This window comes from Tympanuchus pallidicinctus, unplaced genomic scaffold (genome assembly GCF_026119805.1).
Source record: "Tympanuchus pallidicinctus isolate F22 unplaced genomic scaffold, pur_lepc_1.0 scaffold2, whole genome shotgun sequence".
Taxonomy (NCBI): Eukaryota; Metazoa; Chordata; class Aves; order Galliformes; family Phasianidae; genus Tympanuchus; species Tympanuchus pallidicinctus.
In genome coordinates, this window is record NW_026294721.1 from 21,328,964 (window position 1) to 21,351,093 (window position 22,130).

Consider the following 22,130-nt stretch of genomic DNA (forward strand, 5'->3'; position numbering starts at 1 on the left):
TTCTTTTTATCTTCCAGACACTGCATATTTATGCCTAATCTTTTGTGTTTGCAGTTAAGCGTAGGCTAGAACTGTCAGCCTCATTTATCTGAGACTATTAAAAATGCAGACAAAGGCTTTCAGCCAGCATGTGAACATTGAAGTTGCTACTTTATATGTACCCAGTTTTTGCTTATGGGATGCCATTGATCTATATCTGATCAATATTTTAAAAATTTCCTTCGAGATCTGCTCAGCAGCCATCTGTAATCCAGCGTGTGGAGAAGAAAGCTGAGTGAGTCAGTTTCTTCATTCTTTTCAGAGTCATTTAGCTCTGACACTGCCTTGATGCGCTAGGCTTGTATCCTTGCTTCAAAAACTGCAACAGTATGTTCTCTCACAGACCTTCATAGCAAAAAAGATTTAAATGATAAAATATGTTGACAAGCCTATCAGAGTTTGAATATAGCAAGAACAGAGCAGCATTACCTGCAGGGAGAGAAAACATTAGGTAGTAACTGGCAATAGGTCCTTTAGCCTCCTAATCAGCTGCGTGTAACAAGGAAGAAATGTGACTAAATAAACAGACACAAATGTGCTGACATAGCCTATGAATAAAATAAGAGTTTTACTGTTTCTGGAATTCAAGCTAACTTGCAGTAATATTTAGTCTGCCTCACCGAACTCCAGTTTTGGGGCTGTGTTCTCCTTAGTAAAAAGAATTTCCTCTTAACATGCTGCCAGATACAAGAAGTGGGAACACAGTGAGGTGTATGAATGAGATGAAGAAATGGGAGGAGCTGAGATGCACACACGTGGTAAGATCTGGAGCTGTCTGAGCATAAAGGAGTTTCATAGGAGTAAAAAAAATCAGAGAGATGGAAGGTGAAAAGAAAAGCTGAGTGAATTGCAGATATATTTGAAATATCATTATTTGTGATCAATAAGTACACCGTTGCCAAAGTCAAGCTGAACTGAAGAAGCCAAATTCTGCACACAATACTGTGCGATGTTCTGTTATTTATAAAACCAGTTACACATACAGTTAATGTTTACTTAATACCAAATTCGTTTCTAGTTTGCTCTGAGTATGTGGAAGATGCAAAAAATCTTTTCTGCAACTGGCTGAAAGAACTTGCAAAACTTTTACAAATCAGAGCATACTATTCACATTCAAGTTTTTTTTTTTTTTTTTTAAAGAAAAAAGAGATTGTCGTGGATTTTTTGCCATTTACATAGGGAGTTCCAGCTGAGTTGAAGACCTGCATCAAAATATTTTAGGACTTTTATTTCTGCATACCTGTTTGATGTTTTGGTGCTTAGTGAATGTCTTCTTGCTGATTGTGGGAAAGAACACGTGTGCAACAGTGGCAGCAGTCATACAACCAGGTGAAACAATCTGCTGGCCACAGAACAGCAAAGCTGGCTATGTAGAGATGACAGGTAAATTAAAAAAGCTTGAATTGAGGAAGTGCTGTTTCTCTTATATCAATTCCAATAGAAGGTTTAAACATAATCTAGATAGGGATTTACTTTTTAGGTGACTTTAATTGATGCTGAATTTGAAAAGTAAATGTGTCACGTTGAAAATTGCCCAGTTCATAACAGTGGTGACATAAGGATGTAATTCTTACCAAAGTTACTTGCTGGTCTCTCTCACCATCACTACTGTGCAAGAGAAGAGATCACACCTCAGTAATGGAGGAGGTGCATCAAACAAATGAATTGCTCCTCTTTCATGTTATTTTACACTATGTTCTTTCTCCCAGGTTTTGGGGAACGTAGGCAACAGGAATCAAATCATTCAAAGAGTTCATTGTCTGATCATCCATTTGAAGAAAGCTTAAACATTTTTTGCGTGCTGGTTGCATTAACAGTTTCTTTTTTGCCTGTTAAGATGGGCCCACATCCAAATTGCAACATCCTGAATTGTGTGTGAGCTAAATCTGGTTACAGATACAAATCTGAATATCATGAGCAGGGTGGAGTAGAGCTAAAGATCTGACTCCCTCGGCCTTGTGACTTGGATTTGACATGAGTTTGCCGTGTCCAAATTCACCCTATTTTTTTTAGCTAGCCCCTGAATAAATTGGAAACTTAAAAAGGTACTGTCATGTTTTGTATCTGAAATAAGATGGTCTTAAGCTGCCTCCAGTGCTCCAAATTTGAGTTTCTTTTGTTGCTGGTGTTATTCAGTGGGAAAGAATGTGGCTGTTTCTAGTGACAGAGGGGTTGAAATGGTATATAAAGTAGAAGTAAAAGGTGGATTATTTTGAAGAGATCAAAAAAAAAAAAAAAAAAAAAGGCAGGGAAGGCAGAAAAAATTTCCTAGTTCCCCGTTCAGCAGTGACCAAATAACCATGGAGCCAGTTTGCTATTTAAGTAACTGAGATTCTGTCATGTGACAGTTACATGGAGTCACATACTGAACAAAGAATTTCCTTAAAAAGAAAAAAAAGAAAGAAAGAAAAGAAATGTAGTCAATGAAGCTGTTTTTAAATGCTCAGCGCTCCCTGCTCCCTTCCCCCATCTCCTTGGCTTCTTGTTTCAGTGTAAGGAATAGAGCACACAAGTTATTCAAGTTCAGAAACTAGTTAGTGAAATTGAATTCATAAATGAGTGCTAGTGATTTTAGACCATAAAATGGATCCCAATTTATTTTTACAAGCAGCATGACTGAGTTTAAGCTTGAAGGTTGCTGCAGCCAAACAGGTTTCTTTTTGTAAAGCTGGTGACGGAGGAACATTGACACCACACGGGATACACATACCCTGCTTATGTAGCATGTACTCATATAGAGTTTTGAACTCAGAATTTTTTTGTGAAATACGCAGGGCTGGGTCAGATCTGTATTTCGAAATAAAGCCTCTAAAAAAACAATGCTGAAAGAAAGCAAATAGATTTTTATACATTTTGTAATCTGATGTTAACAGTCACTGTGAGGTAAACATTTATAAATCACTTGTAACTGGTAGGCTGTTAACTTCTGGTAAATGATTTGATCAGTCAATGGAGTAGAGTCTTTCTTGACAGGTAAAAATGTTTATTCACTCAGATGACATTAATAGGTTGCTGGAACTAAAATTCAGGGTCATAATTAATATTACATCTACTTAGAAATTCCATTCTGCAGCAAGGTCCAACGTTTTAAAATCTGTGAATGAGAGCAGTAAAACAGCTGACATCCCCAAACTTCCAGGAGAATAGGAACACTGTGGGGGTTGTTTTTTGTTTTTTTTTTTTGTCTGTTTGTTTTTTAAATCTGGAATAACTAAAATGTTGTAATTAATTTTTAGTTGAAATATTACATGATCAAAAGAAAACATTTACTTACAGCTTTTTAAAATTTCTTTATAATAAAGTCAAATTAAAATTTACTTTTTCAGTGAATTTGTTTTCAAGGGTTTGGTTCTGCATCTCAAAATGATTCGATCACGTTAAGTGAACTTTGCTGTTAATGTATTTGAGGAAATACCCCTTTTTTGGTCTAAGTAAAATGGTTATTCTAGGTGATGCATAATAACTTACTGTACCGAAACCCTAATACAGGCAAGCTAGCTGATAGGTTTCTCATGTTCTTCATGCTATTGTGGTTCAGGTAAACAGGTAGGAATATAAAATTACTGTAGTTTTTAGTACATTTTTCCTGCTAAAAGAAACAACCTTATGCCTCTTTCTGCCTCTACCCCCATTTGCCTTAAGGAAGATACCGTACAATGTTGGGTGATTTGGATTTTGCTGGTATCACTTATACTTGGGACCTGACTGTGAATACGATATCCCAAGAGAAGTTCAGCTACCAAACAAAATAAAATGCTCAAGTCTCATATTACAAACTCTTGAATGATGTTAGTTCTGTCACAACCTGGAAAACCGTAGCCCAGTTCCAAACCAGAGCAGCTTTTTCCAGACCTTCAGCTGTCATTGTGCAACGGAGCAGAGACCCCTGTGGTTCTGCTGTGGGGCATTTTGTTCTTGCAGCTCCAGCTTTACCCATGAGTGGCGGCCGTGAATGATGCTGTTCCTTGGAAATGTCTTCTTTTTCAGTCAGCATACTGCATTTGTTTTGTTAAAATCCATAAGTAAACATCCTGGTCAAATTCCAATTCAGATAACAGCACTCTGCTTACAGAGTTCCTGCAGTTTCAAATAGATGGCATATTTATGTCTGTTATTCTGTTCTGTGGTATTGGATGGTGGTGGTAAATGGCTGGTGTGTTGTGGTTCAGAGGTGATCTCAGCTAACTCAGGTACAAAGGGGATCCCCTGTGCTTTTCTTTATTATTTTAAAATTGAGACATGTTGATGATGGTAAAGTTGCTGAAGTTGCTGCATTTATCTCTTTTTTTCTTCTTCCTGTTCAGCTTGTTCTAATTATTGCAGAGATTAAAATGATACAAATATAAGTTTTACTCCTTGCCTTGTTCTTAGACCACATCTTGAATACATCGATCTCTTGGATTACTGATATTAAATTTGCTATGGGATAGGTTTGATGCAGTTTACCAATGTGAAATCAATGATAGCTAACAGATGAAAACATGACAGTTTCAATGAAAGTCAGCTTATCACTTTTTATCTCACACCAGGGAGGAGTGTTCAGCACAACTTGTATTTCCTTTCTCTGGTTTCAGCAGATTGGGATGGATTTTTGATATCTATAAAATTTGACATATTGGATTGATGAAAACAGCACAGCAGAGAACATCCAATACATGAATAACATTCATCACAAATCAAAACTGAAGTGTGAGCTTATTCCAAATTCTGAAAGTCCTTGCGGCAGTGAGGCTTCTTTCATAAAAGCATGATCTCACACTGCCTGCAGGAAAAAAAAATTAAGTATAATCCTTTACTTCTTGGATTACAGCAGTTGTTGTCATTACTTCCCCCATTCCCTTTCCAAAAACCTAAGCACCTTTATACTTTGTATTTTCTTGCAATGTTTAATAGATCAGATATAATATGCAAACTGTCTATTTTTCTGCAGTCTCTCTAGAGTCTCTTTTAAAATATAAGGACATTAACTGAATACTAGAAACATGTCCCTTTAAATGCCTTTTCAGCCAAGACTTGAGAAACTCATAATATTACTGCCTTCAGCAGTAAGCTCATATGCTCCTTTGATAGCTTACTGAAGGGTACATGAACCAAAGTGTTGACTTGACCATTTTATTGATTGATCAAAATGTTGACCATTTTGATGATTTATGATTCATTATTTGTAATGCTGGAATTAGTCTGACCAGTTCACTTCAAATCTTATTGAAGCCAGCAGAATTTTTGCTGTTGCCTTCGGTGTGGCAAAAATTTATCTAAATTTGTGCTGTTTCCAAACACTACTTTTTCCTCACTTAAGATTTCTGAAATAGAATCCTGTATAAGCAGAATTAAGGTGCTACTTTAATACAGGTGCAGAAAAATACATTATTTGGAATGAAAAAATGTATATGTGAATAATTTAACATTACTACAGTGATACTAACTGGAGAGAGAACTTTTGCAGTTAACTGAGGAGTCTATAGCTGTATGGAACAGAAGATCAGTGGACTTCAAGTATAGGAATTAGATGTGGAGTCCCTTTATAGAGATTAAACGCTATAATTCACTGTGCATTTACATAAATCTGGAGAGGGCTGGAGGAGAAGAGATAACGATGTGGATTACTCTGCAAACATTTATTTATGTAAAGCTTTTTTTTTTAAAAAAAAAAACAAAAACAAAACAACAAGACAAACCAAAACTCTACAGAATTAAGTTTCTACTTGAGGAATTGAATTCTGGCTGAGAGAAGTTATTTCTTGTAGGAGCACAAACTCCAGGATCATAGACAATGTAATAGTGACTGAAAATGCACGCAGTCCAGAAAGCCAAAGTAAACATTTTAAATCAGCATTAAGGTAAATCCATTGGGAAAAAAAAAAGGCTACCTTTGTATTCTCTCCAATGTATGTGAAACCTAAAGATGGAAAGAGACAGTGGAAGGCATCCTAGGAAGAGGCTGCCTTGTAGCACAGAGAGACCGAATCAACTATTATATGAACGTTTACTGTGGGAATTTGTTATAAGCTCTTCTCATCTCTCCTTTCTAGAAGATGGGAAATAATACTGTAAGTTGGGGCTCAGCTTGCAAGTTTCAGAACTCTCCCTCAAAAAAAAAAAAAAAAAAGGTAGAGAAGTCTGAATAATGATGAATGACAGCTGTGCCACAAATTCTTGGAAAAAAATAAAATATTTTATATTTACTGCAGGCAAATCTGAATCTTTAATACAGCCCAATTTCACAGGTGTTTCCCTGAGGTATTTATTACTGTATATTTAGTATGTTCATGTATATAAAAATAAGAATCTTTAAAACTGACAATTAAATGCCTTTCTTACAGCATAAGAATGTTATTCAATCCACAAGTCTAGCTTGAAATTGTTCTTGCAAATCAGAATCTAATCTAATCTCCTCTTTAGCTGTAGACCCTCAGAGGCAATTTGAGCACAGAAGGAAATCACAGTTTGCTGAGTAGATTGAGGCTGTACAATCAGAAGCATCAAAAGGAACTGACATTTTCTTGTTTTTTTACAGTCCAGATCTGGTAGTAATAATATTTTAATGTGAGTTATAACATAAGCAAGAGCATAGTGAAGTATTTCTACTTTGAGAAGGCAGGATTGTAGAAACAGAAATGGAAAATCTGTTGTGAAAGCATTCAGTGACTGAAAGCTTGTGCCAAACAGCACAGATTACATGCTATATGTTCAAGCCATTCCAAGTATAAACAAGCCAACTGTAGACATAAGAAGAGGTGAATTAAAATAATAATAATAAAAAATTAAACAAAAAAAAACAACAACAACAACAACAAAAAAAAAAAAAAAAAAAAAAAAACCAACCAAACAATAGCAGATAATAAGTGAAAAATGGTTGTGTGAAAACTCAAAGAAAGGCACAGAGATAAAGAATCTCTTTTACAGTTATGGTAATTATCTAGATACCAACCCCCCTCCTGTTTAAAGTGTTAGCTGTTGTAGTGAGAAATCTGCCAGTACCCAAATTAGTCTGGCATTTTCATGGTGTCAAATACTGTAATATGTACAACTGGCAAAGAACAACATAGTTTTATGCATCAAGTGCCAGCAGCAACACCCCACCAGCATGGCAGCTTAATGGAGGCAATTGGACTCAGCATAATGAAAGCCTTCCTCTTCCTCTTTCTGGCAACCTTAAAAACACAAAGACACAGTCATTAGACTGGAATCTATGCGACCTATTTTTCCTAACGTATGATTAACACTTTACCAGCATCACACCCTGAAAGAGAAAAGATTTTGTTTCTGATATTTGTCCAGGCTCTGAACAAATGAAGGAAAGAAACAGTTCCCTGTGCATGCACAAAGCTGCCTGACACTAGACATACGCACGCAAATGCTGATGGATGTTTTTCTTCCACGATTCTGGACATTTCCAATACCACAGTATTGAGTAATTTTTTTTATCTTACCATGAGACAGGGCAAGAGAGCACTTTCTTGAAATTTAGCAGCACATCCTGTGCATTAATATGTATGTACATGTTGTAGTACAAATGTGAAAGTTTGTCCTTTATTTGTTTAAATACTGCGCACCGTATAACTACGGGATAAGCACTAAAACAGCAAAGTGACAGGCAAACTGAGTCAGTTTAATTACCTGAGAATTAAATGTTTTGAATAATTTGTTTCCCACTTTTTAAAAAACGCTACTTCTTTGCTAAATATACACAAACTTACGTTCAAACAAAATAAAATAGCTTTTCAGGTGCTGTCCTAACAAACAGCACCGGGGGACTGTGATCCCTGCCAGCAACAGTGAAGTCGCTGAGCTCTTTTGCAGGTTGTGCAAGAAGACCACAGTGGGCTCCCCATGCGCGATTATTTCGTTGTAAAACTTCTCTTTTTTTCATCTGGTTGTTCCCTCTGGACCTTGCAGTTGAAGTTCCAGCTGTAAGGCACGCAGGGCCTGGGGGCAGCGAGGACTTCAGGCCCTGGAGGAAGCGGCGGGGCGATGGGAGCGCCTCGTGCGCTTGTAAGCGCATCGGCAGCGCTTTAATGTCCGCCGAAGGCAGATGTCGTACGACAGGGGAAGGGGCAGATGGGGATCGAAGGGCGCCACTTTCACCGAATGGGACGAATCACAATGGAAGCGATCTGCAGGCCCGCAGACGGCCCCACGGCTCGGGGGCGGCGGTGCTTCTCGCCTTTCACAGGAGCGGTCCGGCCGCTTCGGCCCACGGGTTCCTTCCCCGGGACGCTGTGCTGCGGCGGGAGCGGCCCGGGACAAAGCGGTGCGGGGGAGGCGCCGAAGGTCGCGTTTCGGTGTGTTTTGGCAGGCTCGGAACCGGCCTTTCCAGAGGTTGGCACCAAAGCCGTGCTTAACGCCCAGTTGCATCACCAGCCACGTGAAAAAGGTGGCAACTGCCGCCCCCCGGGCACAGGAGCTGAGCAGGGGCTGCCTTTATCTCTCGGCAGCGAACCTCCCTCAGCTAAACCCCGCAGGGCCGCCCCTCGGCACCGTGCCGCCGCCCGGCCTCCTGCGGCCGGACCTCGCAGGCCGTGCCAGCCCGCCCGGGACACGCGGGGCGGCGCTGCGGCCCGGCGGGGAGGGGCGGCGCGGAGCGGAGGGGTGCGGAGCGGAGCTTCCTCCCGGCTGTTCTTCCCCGTCCGGACGGAGAGCGGCACTGTGTCCCCGCGGCGAGCTCCGCGCAGCCTCCCCCGCTCCCCTGCCGCCGCCGAGCAGCTCCCCCGTCCCAGCGGCCGGCAGAAACGAGCGAGCCGAGCGGCAGGAGGTAAAGGCCGGTGGGCTCCGGCGCGAAGCGGTGAGGCCGGGGAGGAGCCTCGCCCTCCCCCTGCTCCCGATAGGGCAGGGCTCCTGAAATGGCGGAGGCCGCTGGCGGGCGGCGGCCGCTGGGGCCCGTCCTCGGCGCTGTCGGGCGCGGCCTCGGGTGTCGCCGAAGGGGGCTGCCCGTAACTCGGGAGGAAGAGGAGGCGACGGGGCAGATCCTGCGCGGCCGAGTCCGGCCGTAGGTCTCCAGCGCTGCGGGCTGCCCCCGCGCGGGGAAGGGGACGGCGCCGGGCCGTCCGGCGAGGGGTGGCGGCGGTCGCGAGGCGGGGCCGCTGCTTCGGGAGCTCGGGACTGCCCGGCCCGCCGGCCTCGCTCTGCCTGCCTTGCTTTGCTGCCTGCTTGGCCTCACCTGCTGCTGGAGGAAGGGCTCCGTCCGCCTGTCCCGGCCAAACCGCGTGCGGTGCGCCGTTAGGCCTCAAATGCGTTTTTCAAGAGTTGAATCCGCCCCGTGCAGAAGGAAATAACGAGCAACGTAGTGCTTGAATGGGCTGTTTGTTTTGAACAGCCTGAAGCGTGGTGACCTTTGTAGTGTGGTGATCTCGAGGGTTTTGGATGCGAGCTGCAGTTCTGATGCAGTGCTATGGGGAGCCCAGCTTAAACGGAGGAAAGAAGTGCAGTTTCTCTGTATGTTACTGTTCTTAAAACTTGTTCTAAATAGCTGGGAACAGTTTGAAACACCACAAACGTTTTAACACAAACTCTTGACAAAATGGATTTTGCTTCTCACACCCCTATGAAGCTTTCAGTAGTCATGTGGATAAAAGATGGGAATGATTCATGTAGGGAGCTTAAGTGCAAGTCCTCCAGAATTGTTTTGGAGAAGTTTTCAGATGAACAGAAAGAACAAGGAAGTTAAATAAGTCACCCTTCGTCTATTACAAGCTACTACTCACAGGCTTGAAGCAAATTGCAGAAGAAAATCAAGGGTGACGTACGTTTGTAATAGCAGTTATAGTCCTGATTCAGCTAATAGTCGCCATTAGGAAGGCAGAGCAAGTACGTGTCATGTTTGCAACACCTTAAAGTTCCAGTAGTTTGTGGTGTTGTACTCTATGTCCACATGGAGAGCCTGTAAAGGAAATACAGCAAGATTGAGCACATCTTAAAAATCCTTTCATTTCTTCTCTAAGGCTTTCTCCTATTATTATTATTATTTAAAGGCTCCCACTGTTACACTAACATGAGCATTTCAGCTGGGAAAGCACTGGTGTGGGAGGGGAGTGAGGTTCATGGTGTTATGGATGTGAAGTGTGGTAAAGCATGACAAAAAGTGTTAACTTGAGTGTGAATTTTGGGAACATCCACAGCACATCTACAGGTGACTTAACTTATGGTGTAGGTGGATCCTTATCCATGACCTGCTTTATTTTACAAAATACAGTTTTGTTGTCTCGAATTAGTGTATATTGCATTAGTGTGTATAGAATAGGGACTTAGGCAGGTGGTTTTTCTGAGGTCTTTTTAGGGCCTGTTTTCTTTAACTGTGCCAATCTATAGCTAAATGGCTGAAATAATCAGTCTTGTTATTTTTACACAGAATTTTCTGTACATTAATTTACTGCTGATAGAAGTTGCAGAATTATTAATTCTTGTGCTTCAAGAAGTTGCTGCCATCATCTCTTCTACAGAGTCTGCTACTATAAAAATGCCACTAGGGAGTTAAATAGTCTTCAGTTAACAGGCTCTCACGATCAAATGCAGCTATACAATGATATTTTCTCCAGAATCCAGCTGTGCTTGTGGAAGAGGCTAGGTTTTCCAGCTGTTTCTTCTCATGGCTCCACTGGGAATATAGATCTACTGGCAGGTTGATTTAGGTAACCAATCCATAATACCAATCTCAGATATTGTCCATGTTAGCTCAGATGACTATTAAAAACAATTTAAATCCACATGACGATTTTTGCAGTCATAAAAGTTGAACTCGTATGTATTACTTCCTGAGGGTAAATTGCTAGGCTTAAGACTCTCAAGTAAGTAGTAATGGTCACTTGGTGGCTGTAAGCTTTTTGTTGATGTACTTGGACAAGGATGAAGTCATCTATCTGTGGGTTTATGGCAAGCTGAAAATGGCTTTTATCTTTTTTAATTGCTATGTAATGGCTGCATATGCATTGTGTTCAGCTGGCCTGGTGGCTTCACAAATGGAAGCGTATTAGAATGTAAGAAGTAGATGTATTTGTACTGGTAGAGCTATGCAATGTAATTTCCAGCTTAGAAACTGATGGGGTGAATTTCTTTTTTCTTGGAAAATATTTGGGATAACTACATGAATAATCTGTTCTCGTTCCTATCTCGCTTTCCTAATGTGGTTTAGTTTCTTGCTTCCTTGTTTAACTTGTAATTACATAGTATAATCAATATGAAGCCTGTTATGTGGCACTGTAGTATGTTCACGTTTGGGAATTGTTTTTTGGAGTGGTGCTTTTGTTGCTGTTGTGTGGCAGACCACCAGCTAATTTCATTAACTGTTGTGTGTCTTTTTCCAGCCTGGCTACTCAGCTTCCTTATTTAGACTGCTGTTTCGAAGCCACTGGTTACTGGATATTGGTGAAAAATCTGGCTGATCCTCTAGCACGCTTTGTGCTTTGACTGAGGTTCCAGCAGTCACCGTCTCATGTGTAGCCTGTGCTTTCAAGTGCTTTCTGCAGACCTGAATGTATCTTTTTTGTGCTTCTGTATTTGAGCTCATTCTGTAATTCAAGAACTTCTCATGCTTCAGCTTTGTCCCAGCGTGCAACAAAGTGTCATTTTGAGTCACAGAACTGGAAACTGTTGTAGACTTGCTTGGCTGCGGGGTTGCCAGAATGCAGGGCTGGATGTATCACGGGCTCGGAGGAGTTAAGCTGACCTTTGGTTTGCTGTAGAAAGTTGATTGCAAAGTGCTGCCATTGAGTTGTTCTGTGTAGCAAATGCAAGGGGACGTTGAGGAGCTGAGAAGCTGTGGTTTTAGTGCTTCCATGTACCTGGTGACATTGCAGAAGCTGTTAATTGCCTGCATAGATCTGGAGATCCATGCTTAGCACCTCAGTCCTTTCCTTCGTGTCAGTTTAGAATTCCAGCAGCAACTAAAAGTAGAAAGTAAACCTATCTTCCTTTGCATCAACTGCTTAACAAGTCAAGGTTTGGGGCAGTAGCATTTCCATTTATTACCAGTCCTGACTGCTGCCAGTGCGGAAAACTGAATAAGGATTCTTTGAATGATCTGTTTTTTAGCTCCATCTGCCACTTGCATGTATATGTCCATAATAATAAGTTCCACCTATGATCTTCAGTAATACTTGTTTCCAATATCATCTCATCCTTACTGAACCAATCTTCATCCTTGCTGCTGCCTTTTTGTTGGTTTTCTAAATGCTAAAATAAATGCCCATCCTTTCGTCAGGCCTCAATCACAGCAAAAATCAAAAAGATCCTTATGAGAAATGCAGACAGTAATGTAGGAGACTACAGTAATATTCAGGTTAACCTGATAAAGAGAGTCTTGTTCAGCTTTTAATTTGTTGTATTTTCATTTTTTCCCATTTTTTTCCTTTTAAATTAGCCTAAAATATACTTTGTGCATTGCACTGTCTTAACTTCTTAGTTATAAATTGCAACTCCATTAAAATTTAAAAGATTCAAAGCCATTTCCAGCAATTCTGGGAGATGCCAAGTCTTGAACTGCAAGTTCTGTCCAGTGCTGTCTGTATGAAGCAGTTCAGAGAAAGTTATGGAAGTACATCTGGAGTGTGTGAGGAATTTCTATAGCTGAAGAAGAACAGTAATTTTACAGTTACCTTGATTAACTGCCCTTCAACCTGACTTCTGGAACGTCTCTGGAAACATGATGTGAAGGAGTTGCAGTACCATCTGGCAGGAGTTTTCATTTCTCTTTCCAAATGCTCCGTCGCTATTTTGTAACATGGAATAAGAATGCAGTCCTAAGCAGTAGCACTAACTGTGGAAGCCCCAACATAGCCACTAGTGTCACTGGTTCCAGCCTTTTGCTTTGCACTTCATCCTGGACATTGCTAACCTTAAAGCGTCCAAGCCTGGATGTTTGGAGAGACATTTTGCAGACAGTCATTACTCTCTGAGAAACAGACAGCCACCTTAAACAAGACAACGGCTGTCTGCTACTTTTCTAGCCTGTCTGGCTGCATATTTGCACCCTCTTTAATCTTAAGACTCCTTTTTGCCATCTCTCAAGCCTTGAGGCTTTGCCCACAACTAGACAAAGGTGGTTGGGGTGTAGCAAAGTGTGTGTATGTGTGTGGGGGAAACAAGGTAATGAAAATATCCTAGGATTATATGCAGTTTCCTTATCTGAGTTATAGAAAAGCTTGTGGAGAAGGTGTTCAACTGCTACAACTCTGTTTTTGTCTGGAAAAAAGCCCTGGTATTGGGATAATTGAAAAGGAGTATTAACTAGTTCTTAAAGAGAAGACATGATGCAGGAGGAAATCTTGCTGGCAGCTGTGTATGTCCCATCTGTCCTTGTACTACCTCGTTGCTTTGGTCGCACACACCTAGCAGGAGGCCTGTCTGTGCTCACTGAGCAGAGGCCTCTCTCAAGAGCAGTGTCCTGGCTCCAGGCTACACAGTGGGATGGGCCATTTGACAGCCCTGCTGCTGTGGGTGAACAACCCCTCCTCAGCGTGCTGTGTGGAGAAAGGCTCTTGAGCCCATCATAATGATCAGGGGTCCTTTCTTCTGAAAACCGTTTCCTTCTTAATGGCCTGTGTTGGATAAGGCTGTGCAGGTTTTGAATCACGGAATCACAGAATGGCTTGGATTGGAAGAGACCTCACAGCCATCCAGTTCCACCCCCTGCCATAAGCAGGGCTGCCACCCACTGGGTCAGACTGCCCAAGGCTTCATCCAACCTGGCCTTGAAAGCCTGAGGATGGGGCATTCACAGCTTCTCTGGGTAGCCTGTGCCAGTGCCTCACCATCCTCTGAGTAAAGAATTTTTTTTGTGATATATAACCCCAATTTCCCTTCTTTTAGTTTGAAGTCATTCCCCCTTGTCCTGTAACAATTAGACCCTTTAAAAAGTTGGTCTCCCTCCTTCTTTGTTTGTTTCTGATGTGTCTTCTTAAAACTTTGGAGCAGTGGAATATGTTCAGATGCAAAATGGTAGGGAGGTTCTCAGTCTCTTGAGAGGACTCATAAAATAATTGGGACAACAACCTGTCATATTTGGAGGATGACAGAAAATTTGTTTAGATTTCTTTATCTGGTTTACATATGCATGCTCTTTTTTTTATTTTGAATTGTTTGGAAGATATTGTTAGGAAACTGATCTCTAGGCTCATATGTGCGCTGGAACTTAGGCTTTGAATATACCTAGTGTCGTCAGTGGAACACAGTGGTTTAGGAGTTTTCAGCTACTTTAAAGAGTACAAGTAATGTTGTCATAATATCATGGACTTGGGTTGGAAGGGACTCCAGAGATCATCTAGTTCTCTGCCATAGGCAGGGTTGCCAGCCATGAAATCAGATGCTGTTATCACATTGCCCAGGGCCTCATCCAACCTGGCCTTGAACACCTCCACAGTCTCTCTGGGCAACCCATTGTAATGCCTCACCATCCTCTTGATGAAAAATTTCCTCCTGACATCTTTCTAGTGCTGGTGGAATATTACAAGATAATGGTGTACCTGAAAATAATGTATTCCATTTTTGTTGTACCAGGTTTTTGTTGCCTAATTCATCACATGAAGGAGTGAAGTTTTTCTGGACCTACATGGATCTATAAGCATTTTCAAGATGGCTAAGAACTGTGGTGAAGAACCGAGTGGAATGATGAGTAAGGAAACTTACTTTTGTTCCAAGTTCATTCTGCTGTCATTGTGCTATTTCGTTACCTGATGTAAGTCATTCTTCTAGGTGAGAAACAAGTATCTGAAGTCACTTAGCCGAACTGATACTTGAGTTCCACTTAGCATGTTGAACTCTCTCAATAAAATGTTAGCCACGCTTCATCTATTAAATATATATGTATATAGCTCAGTGTTAAAACTTTTCTTAAAATTGCATGGGCTGTGAGCATAATACTGATTATAATTTGTGTTTTGATCATTCTTTTGTCAGGAGGAAGCACCCACTTCTACCAATTTCTATTGACATTCAACTCGCATATTTGACAGCATGGTTTCCTGACAGAAAAGTATATTATGTATTTTTTTCTGAATTCCAAATCTGTATTAGATATACCATCTGTGGTGGTTTTGGAAAGATGAGAAGGGACCCACTGTGGGGCAACACAATGAAACCAAAAATGTAAGTTCTATGCCAATATTGTTTTATTTGAATTCAAACACAGGTTTTTTGTTTTTGTTTTAAAGTTTTGTGGTTATTAAAAAAGTGTGTGTGTGTCTATACATATGTATACACACACACTAACATTCTGAAGATTCAAATGAACATTACTTAATAAGTAGTTTATGTGGTTTGAAATTCAAAATTCTTTTTGGATATAAAACTTAAAACCAAACTTTTTTTTTAAATGCATATGAGGTTTACTTCCTTAAATTGATGAGAAAAGCTTAACAACATCCAAATGAGCAGCTTTGGTTGTAAGCATTCAAAATTACATTGTGCCAAAGCTGGAAGCTTCTTTTGGTGAGAAGGGCCAAAAGGATCTTTCTTTTTGGCGAAAGGAAGAGTGGTAATAGAGATGGCTTATTTGTGATTGAAAACGAGGTTATATTAGCAACTATTTCTGATTGTAAGTGAAATCTTTAGATCCATTAAAAATCACGTTCATTTTTTTGGAAAATCTTAGGGGTTTTTGTTTTCCTTTAATTTTTGTTGGGATGATTTTAAGGTTTTTGAGTTCTTTGCACTGCATTTTCAGAAGAAGAGTATATTTTGATTTTTTTATTTTTTATTTTTTTAAGGAAAATTTAAAGTTTGATGGCAGTTGCAGTTTGCTTTACCTGTGTTGGAGTGTGGCTTTGACACTAAAATGTTTATTCTGCCTAAGAATTTGCCACTAAAATGTTCAGTGTAAGCTTTGTTTCAATTTTCCCAATCCTTCTATAGGTTGTTTATTCATCTACATTATAGGAACATAGTGATTACAGCATTGAAGTGGTTTAAATGCTGTGATTCCCAGATATCTTCGCAGCCATTTAACTGGAATTCACCCTTAATTTATTTAAAATTAATTGATGAACATTTTGTACTGTAAACAGTCCCTGTAAGATTTTAAGTTTTGGCCTTGGCAGGCTATTGTGAAACAAATGTTGACCATGTTGAAGGGCTGCTGTGTTCCTTGCAGTAGTCTATTTCTTCACTCTCCTAAGCAGCTGCTTATGCAGTAGCAATTACGATGTTGGTAGGCCTCAAGGCTGTGATTGTTTGTTTCTTTTTCCATAAAACATTTCATAGTCATTGTCTTTCAGAACGTAACTTCTCTTTCCTCTTCTTTTAATTCTGTCAGGAAGATTGGTATGATATTAGTTAAATTTAAGTTCTTTGTTCATTTAATCTCTTTTAGTGCTCTCTATCATTATAGATAGTATGTTGAAAGCATGCTTAGTGTTGTCATCAACCTGCCTTCCCAGTGTGAGGAGTCTGACTTGGTTGACTGCTGTACTGCTATTTTTGATTATTTTTTCCTATGGACATTTGTGCTCGTGAAAATAAAACTGAAACTTTTGGAACATGTGTCTGCAAGGGAATTCCTTTGCAGTAGTTACAGCAATTTAAATTCATTCTGTGCTTTGTGGAGAATTTTCTCATCTATTTTTTCAGGACTGGGAAAACTTGTCAATGTTAGAAATGAGTGGGGAGGAAAAAATGGGGAGGGAGAGAGAGAGAGGAAAAAAAACCCGTGTTTTTCCTCTTTTGTAGAATTGTACTTATTGGAAGCATGGGTCATGTTACATTTGTTCTCCTAGAGAATTACAAATACATTCTTAAATCTATGACAAGGGCTGCTCCAAATGGAATGCCTCCTATTTTGTTATGCTGTCCCATAGAGTCAGAGGCAGATGATCCCGGTATGGCAATAGAGGTTGAACCTTTCCACCAATATTCCCTTATGTTTTGTTGCTGTGTAACAGATGGCAGCAGAGGGGCAGTGTGACAAAATGGTGTCTGACATGGAGGTGCGTATGAAGCAAAGATGTGACACGGACATCTCCCATGTGGAAAGATTTGCATATGTCGACATTCATCAGCACTTGCTGAGCATTTCTGAGGACCAAACAGTGAATGTGAGCAAAGTCAGGCAGTGAGTGGTGCATTTCAGCAGTAGTTAAAGTGACATGAAAGACACAAGCCATGTTCTAGATGTCTGTGCACAGCTATCACGCTGTGAGATAAAGAGCATCTCGATCAACTCATCTGCATGAATTGGCTGATGGGAGTGACTGTGTTGAAAAATAGTGTTCTGTAGCTGAGAATTTATCAAACAGTGTTATTGTGTTGTCTGTATCTGTTGTAATTTCCATGGAAATAAGCAGGAGGCATTACTTTTGGAGCAACCTATGTAGTTTAAGAAACTGTTGGCATTCCTTTTCCTGGAAAGAAATATTGAGAGTTGCTACTTAAAGTTGGAATTGAGACTTGAGATTCTGGTCCATCCCATTGCTTGGCGAGGTTTGACTCTTCTCTATGCTTTCTTGTTCCAACTGTAGAACAGAAAAGACAAAGGTGTGTTGTGACATCAGTGCTTGCCTGTTTTGGCAGTTACAGTTTGCCTGTAGTGACTGCTGATCTCTGTGTTGCTCTTCTCTTGATGCTGTCTGATTCATCACTGAGCTCCTTAGGGGTAGCAGTGCTGGAACAGGCAACATTGCAGGCTCATAATGGGTGATTTAAGAATAAATTCTGTCACTTTGGAAAGACTGAAGCACCTTGACTTGATGGATCTATGGCATCTTGTTTTCTAGATTAGGTTGTTAGGGTTTGTAAACAATACTATTTTGTAGAAAATACCAAACGCTTATTTTCTCTTCCATTTATGGGGTTCCTCCGTAAAGAAGGTAATTTTCGTACAGCCAGGCTTTTGTACATGTTTGTGGTAGCTGAATTTCAATGGGAGGAGACTCTTAATGTCAGTAGATGTGTGTTTCTGGAAAAACTGAGTTTGAAGGGGTGCTTGAGGGTTTTTGTCTTATTTTGCTTTTTGTGTAGGTGAAGCTGAGGCTGCCACAGGAGTGTTGTTTGTCATCAGCGCTGAAATGAAAGAGCTATTTGCTCTAATTGGGTATGTGTGGAGTAGTGGTACCCAGAACTGCCTAGTGGACCACCAAATGTATTACAGCCTTTGCTTCATCTCTAAAATCCCCTTTCGCTGTGTTCAGTGCAGCCCTAGTTGTTATTACAATTCCATTTTCATCTTGGGGAGAAAAGCCCCCATCCACAGCAAACTACAAATTGATTTGTAATATGTTAGCCATAACCCACAAATGGAGCTGACCTGCAAGTCTGGCTCTTCAGTTGTTCAAAATGATTTCCCCTTTCTTAGTAAACTAGCTTTCAAAAAGAGAAACTTGAGTATCTGAAAAGGCAAGTCCCTAGGTAAAATCCTCTTTAAAGTTCAGGGCATGTTCCTATCAGCAAGTGAGTAATTCTTCCTTTCAGTATAGTGTGGTAGTGTCATGTCTCATACAAAGCACACTGAATTATATTGCATGTGTGCAGTCATCTCTTTTTATATATTTCTATCGTGCTTGGTGATATCAACAAGGAAGCCCAGGAGTCTGTTGAGGAATTACATTGAAAATTTGGGTGTACACAAAGAAGAATCTGTCAAAATACCTGTCTGTGATGGTGGCCATGATAACCTTATTTCTGTATTCTTTTCATTTCACAGTAATAATATTAAGGGCTTGTAGTAGTAGATCTACAAGATTTCTCAATCTCTTGACCATGGCACCAGCAGCTTACCTAAAATGCAGAGATTCAGATCACAGCTGATACAAACAAAATCTCTTCCTTTGAAACTGTTCTGTGTAGTGTGTTAATTGGGGGGAAAAAAGTATTGCTGCTGCAATGACAAGTGAAAATGAAGAAGACGATGAGAGGTGTGTGATTAATTGGCATAAACAGTTTATTTGCTGATTTGATTCATGCAGGCTGAAGCATATGGCTATGTTAGGATGCCTAGAGTAATGCATCTTAATGTGTAGCGTGGTATGCATCCTAATGGAGGAAATAATGTTGGGAAGGTCTAGCTGGAGAACATGGACTGTTAATTACAAGGGATTTGAAATAGTGATAACAGAGTTCTGCTTAAAGTCTGTTGGCGTGCAGGAATATCAAGGTGCATGAAAAGCTTTCTCCCTTGCAGGATTTTTTCTTTCATTGAACCGGTTTTAGTGAGGAGTATTTTCTAGCACTGGCACCTTCTGTGAACATACGTCTCAGCCTGTTTTACTGCCTGGAGGATGAATCAAAAAGAAAAAAAAGCCATTGTTTTTAATTGTTTGCTTGATTTTTATTTATTTGTTTATTTATTTATTTTTAAGTGAGCAGAGGGTAGCAAATATGTAAGGGCAGCTAATCAGAGAGAGAAATCAGGAGTGTTATGAGGATCCTCAAAAAACAGCCGCAGTTGACCTCCGTCTGCTAGCATTCATCTTCCATGGTCGCGTCCCCTTTATGTTTGGAACTCTGTCTCTTTTTCCTGAGTACTGCTCTTCTCACCTGTACCTTTCACAGTTCTGTGACTTCTTGTTGTTTCAGACGTCCGTCATTTCTGTAGCTCAAGTCCATAAGCATAGTAGAAACTCCTGGTGTCCTGAAATTTGTTTTTCTTATGTGTGTTCTTACAACTTAGGAGATAACAGTCTATCTCCTTTTAAATACACAGTTAGTGGTAGAGATTGCTGGAGAATAAAGGGAAGGTGCTGCCCAAAGCTGACACTGATTTGGCTTTGTCATTTGTGCACTGTGAGGAAAGAGTGTGTCTGTGTTAAATTGGTCATTGCTGGCAAAATAATCCTGACACAGAATGAGGTATTCTGTGGCCAGTTCACAGCTGTTATTACTGGATAATGATCCTTTGTTGTAATTTACTTCAGTAACGAAGTTTGCTACTTTACTGAGTAATTTGTTACAAAAATTATGAGTTTATAAGCTTTGCTAGAACACAGAGTGTTTTATTATTATTTGACATAAAGAAAAGACTAAGATCATACTACACTCTTGCTTCTACGTCAGTTAAGAGTTGCTTTCTTCTACAGAAGATTAGTGCAGTAATTGCAGTTATTATTGATGCCGTAACGTTTTAACTGGAAGTATTCAAAGGCTTCATGGGCAGGACATTAGCCTCGTCAGGCTTTATAGCTCATACATCTGCAAAATGTTTTCAAAAGTTTTAAAACACAAACACAAAAATAAAACCCACAAAATCGATGAGGTATGGAAGGCACCTCTGGACATCATCTGGTTCAATGCACCTGCTCAATCAGCATCACCTAGAGTAGGTTGCTCAGAGCTGTGTACAGTCAGGTTTTGAAAATCTCCAAAGATGAGAACCCTGCACCCTGTCTGGGCAATATTTTCTTATACTGGAATACTGAAGAACCTCAACTTTTTACCCTTACGAATATTTGAAACATAAAGAATAGTCATGCTCTGAAGTACTTCTGGAAAACAACAGATGTTCCAAATCTTTCAGTAGTTTTGTAAGAGGAAAAAAAAGGCTCTGAATTTTTAACAGAATATAAACTTTCCATAATGTTAGCTGGTCGACAGTAGATGTTGGCAGAGGAGTACCTGTGAACTGTCTGCTTTGCATAGGTAGCTTCCTTTACTGTACTTTCTTTCAGGCACAGATTGGATAGATAGTTAGTTAGGAAATAAGATTGCTATTTTGCTGTCAGCCATTTGAAAAGAAAAAAAGCAGCCTTCTGAAAAGTGTTTTTTCTGGATGCTTAAGTCTTTTTGATGTTTTATGTATCTTAACAGGGGACATGGAAATGTGACTATTTAAAAAAATTTTTTTTTTTTTTTTGTTCTCTTCTTCCCAGGTCTGCTATTCCTGTTGTATGCATTCTGGCTGTGAGAATTTTCTTGTGATTTCTGACTTTGGTACTCTTGGCCTCATGGGAACAAAATAAAACAAAGCAACCTGATTTTGGTAAACAAAATGCCACGGAGAAGGAAAATTGGTGGGAGTCCTTCTCGGAAGACTGGAGCTGCTGCTTTTTTACCCCAGGGGGACCCAAGCCTCTCAATGTCACAACCAGCCTACAGTGTCAATAAGGAAAAGCTCTTCAACAGCATGTCAGAAATGTTTTCTGACTTAGATCCTAGTGTGGTTTATATGGTTCTCTCGGAATGTGATTTTAAAGGTAAATACAGTTTATTTGTCATTCAACTTTGTTCCATATGCAGACAGTTCTTTACTAGGGCAACACCAAACATGTTGATGTGGGAATTGTAAACGTATTTGTGAGTCTAGTTTTTAATGAGTAGGTGAGTCATAACATTTTTATTTTTATTTTTTTTTTTTTTTTAGCTCTCTCCATGCAAAAGTTTGATTATGTTTGTGGGATGCTGGTAATGTGCAGTAACAGTGGGCTTTAAAAAACAGAGATACAATTTAATTGGCTTGATCTGAGATACAGAGCAGGCAGCAGTAGATTTGTGGGGGGAATCTGTTTCCAATTAGTTTCTGTACCAAATCTGCTGGATGCATAAACTGTTCTTGTGGGAGGGTATGCTATTTTCTAGAATGATATTTTTTTAAGACAGTGATACACGTTACGTTATCCTGGCAACATTTGATTTTTCTTAAATATTTGAATTGAGCTTTTGTTTTACTTTCTGTTTTGCACTGTCATCTTGTCATTTCTAGTGAGGATTAGTTGTTTCAGGATAAATTCTGTTTTTCATGTTGAATTCTCTGCAGCCTCACTTGGACTGTTTTTCTCCCCCTGTATTCTGCCAAACTGCTTACCCACCTCTCCTGTCATTTTCATTTTTATGTCTGTGTCCAGTTCTTCTCATGCTTTGTGGTTCTGAAATTTTCCTATATACAAGCTCATTAGCTTGTAATAAAAATAATGGCAAAGATACTGGATAACAATATCTGAGTTGTTTGAGCAGGGAATAAGTCATATGTGGAGCATGTTAATCAAGCTGTGATTAGCTGAGATTTTTCTAAGAGTACTGGTAAACAAGATAGAGATTGATATTTTTCATATGCTTGAAAGCTATGTAGCCATTAAAAGGGCTTCTCCTTTTATTACTGTTTCTATCTTACCAAAATTGTAGTGGGTTTATAATTTAGTAGGTCACTCATGTTTGTTGTTTATTCCTTTAAAACTGGA

General features: G+C 40.0%; 1 protein-coding gene across 4 annotated transcripts in view; it reads left to right on the forward strand.

Moving 5' to 3' along the window:
* N4BP2 (NEDD4 binding protein 2) overlaps positions 1 to 22,130 on the forward strand; it is a 55,705-nt gene that overhangs the window by 8,691 nt on the left and 24,884 nt on the right. For 3 of the 4 annotated variants that reach the window (XM_052682759.1, XM_052682762.1, XM_052682761.1), the window contains exons 1-4: positions 8,671 to 8,794; positions 14,530 to 14,644; positions 14,929 to 15,117; positions 20,826 to 21,149. In XM_052682759.1, coding sequence (XP_052538719.1) covers positions 20,945 to 21,149 — 205 coding nt within the window. In that variant the 5' untranslated portion in view covers positions 8,671 to 8,794; positions 14,530 to 14,644; positions 14,929 to 15,117; positions 20,826 to 20,944. Of the gene's footprint in view, positions 1 to 8,670; positions 8,795 to 14,529; positions 14,645 to 14,928; positions 15,118 to 20,825; positions 21,150 to 22,130 lie in introns of those variants that run through there. The other variant, XM_052682760.1, reaches the window with a different exon arrangement.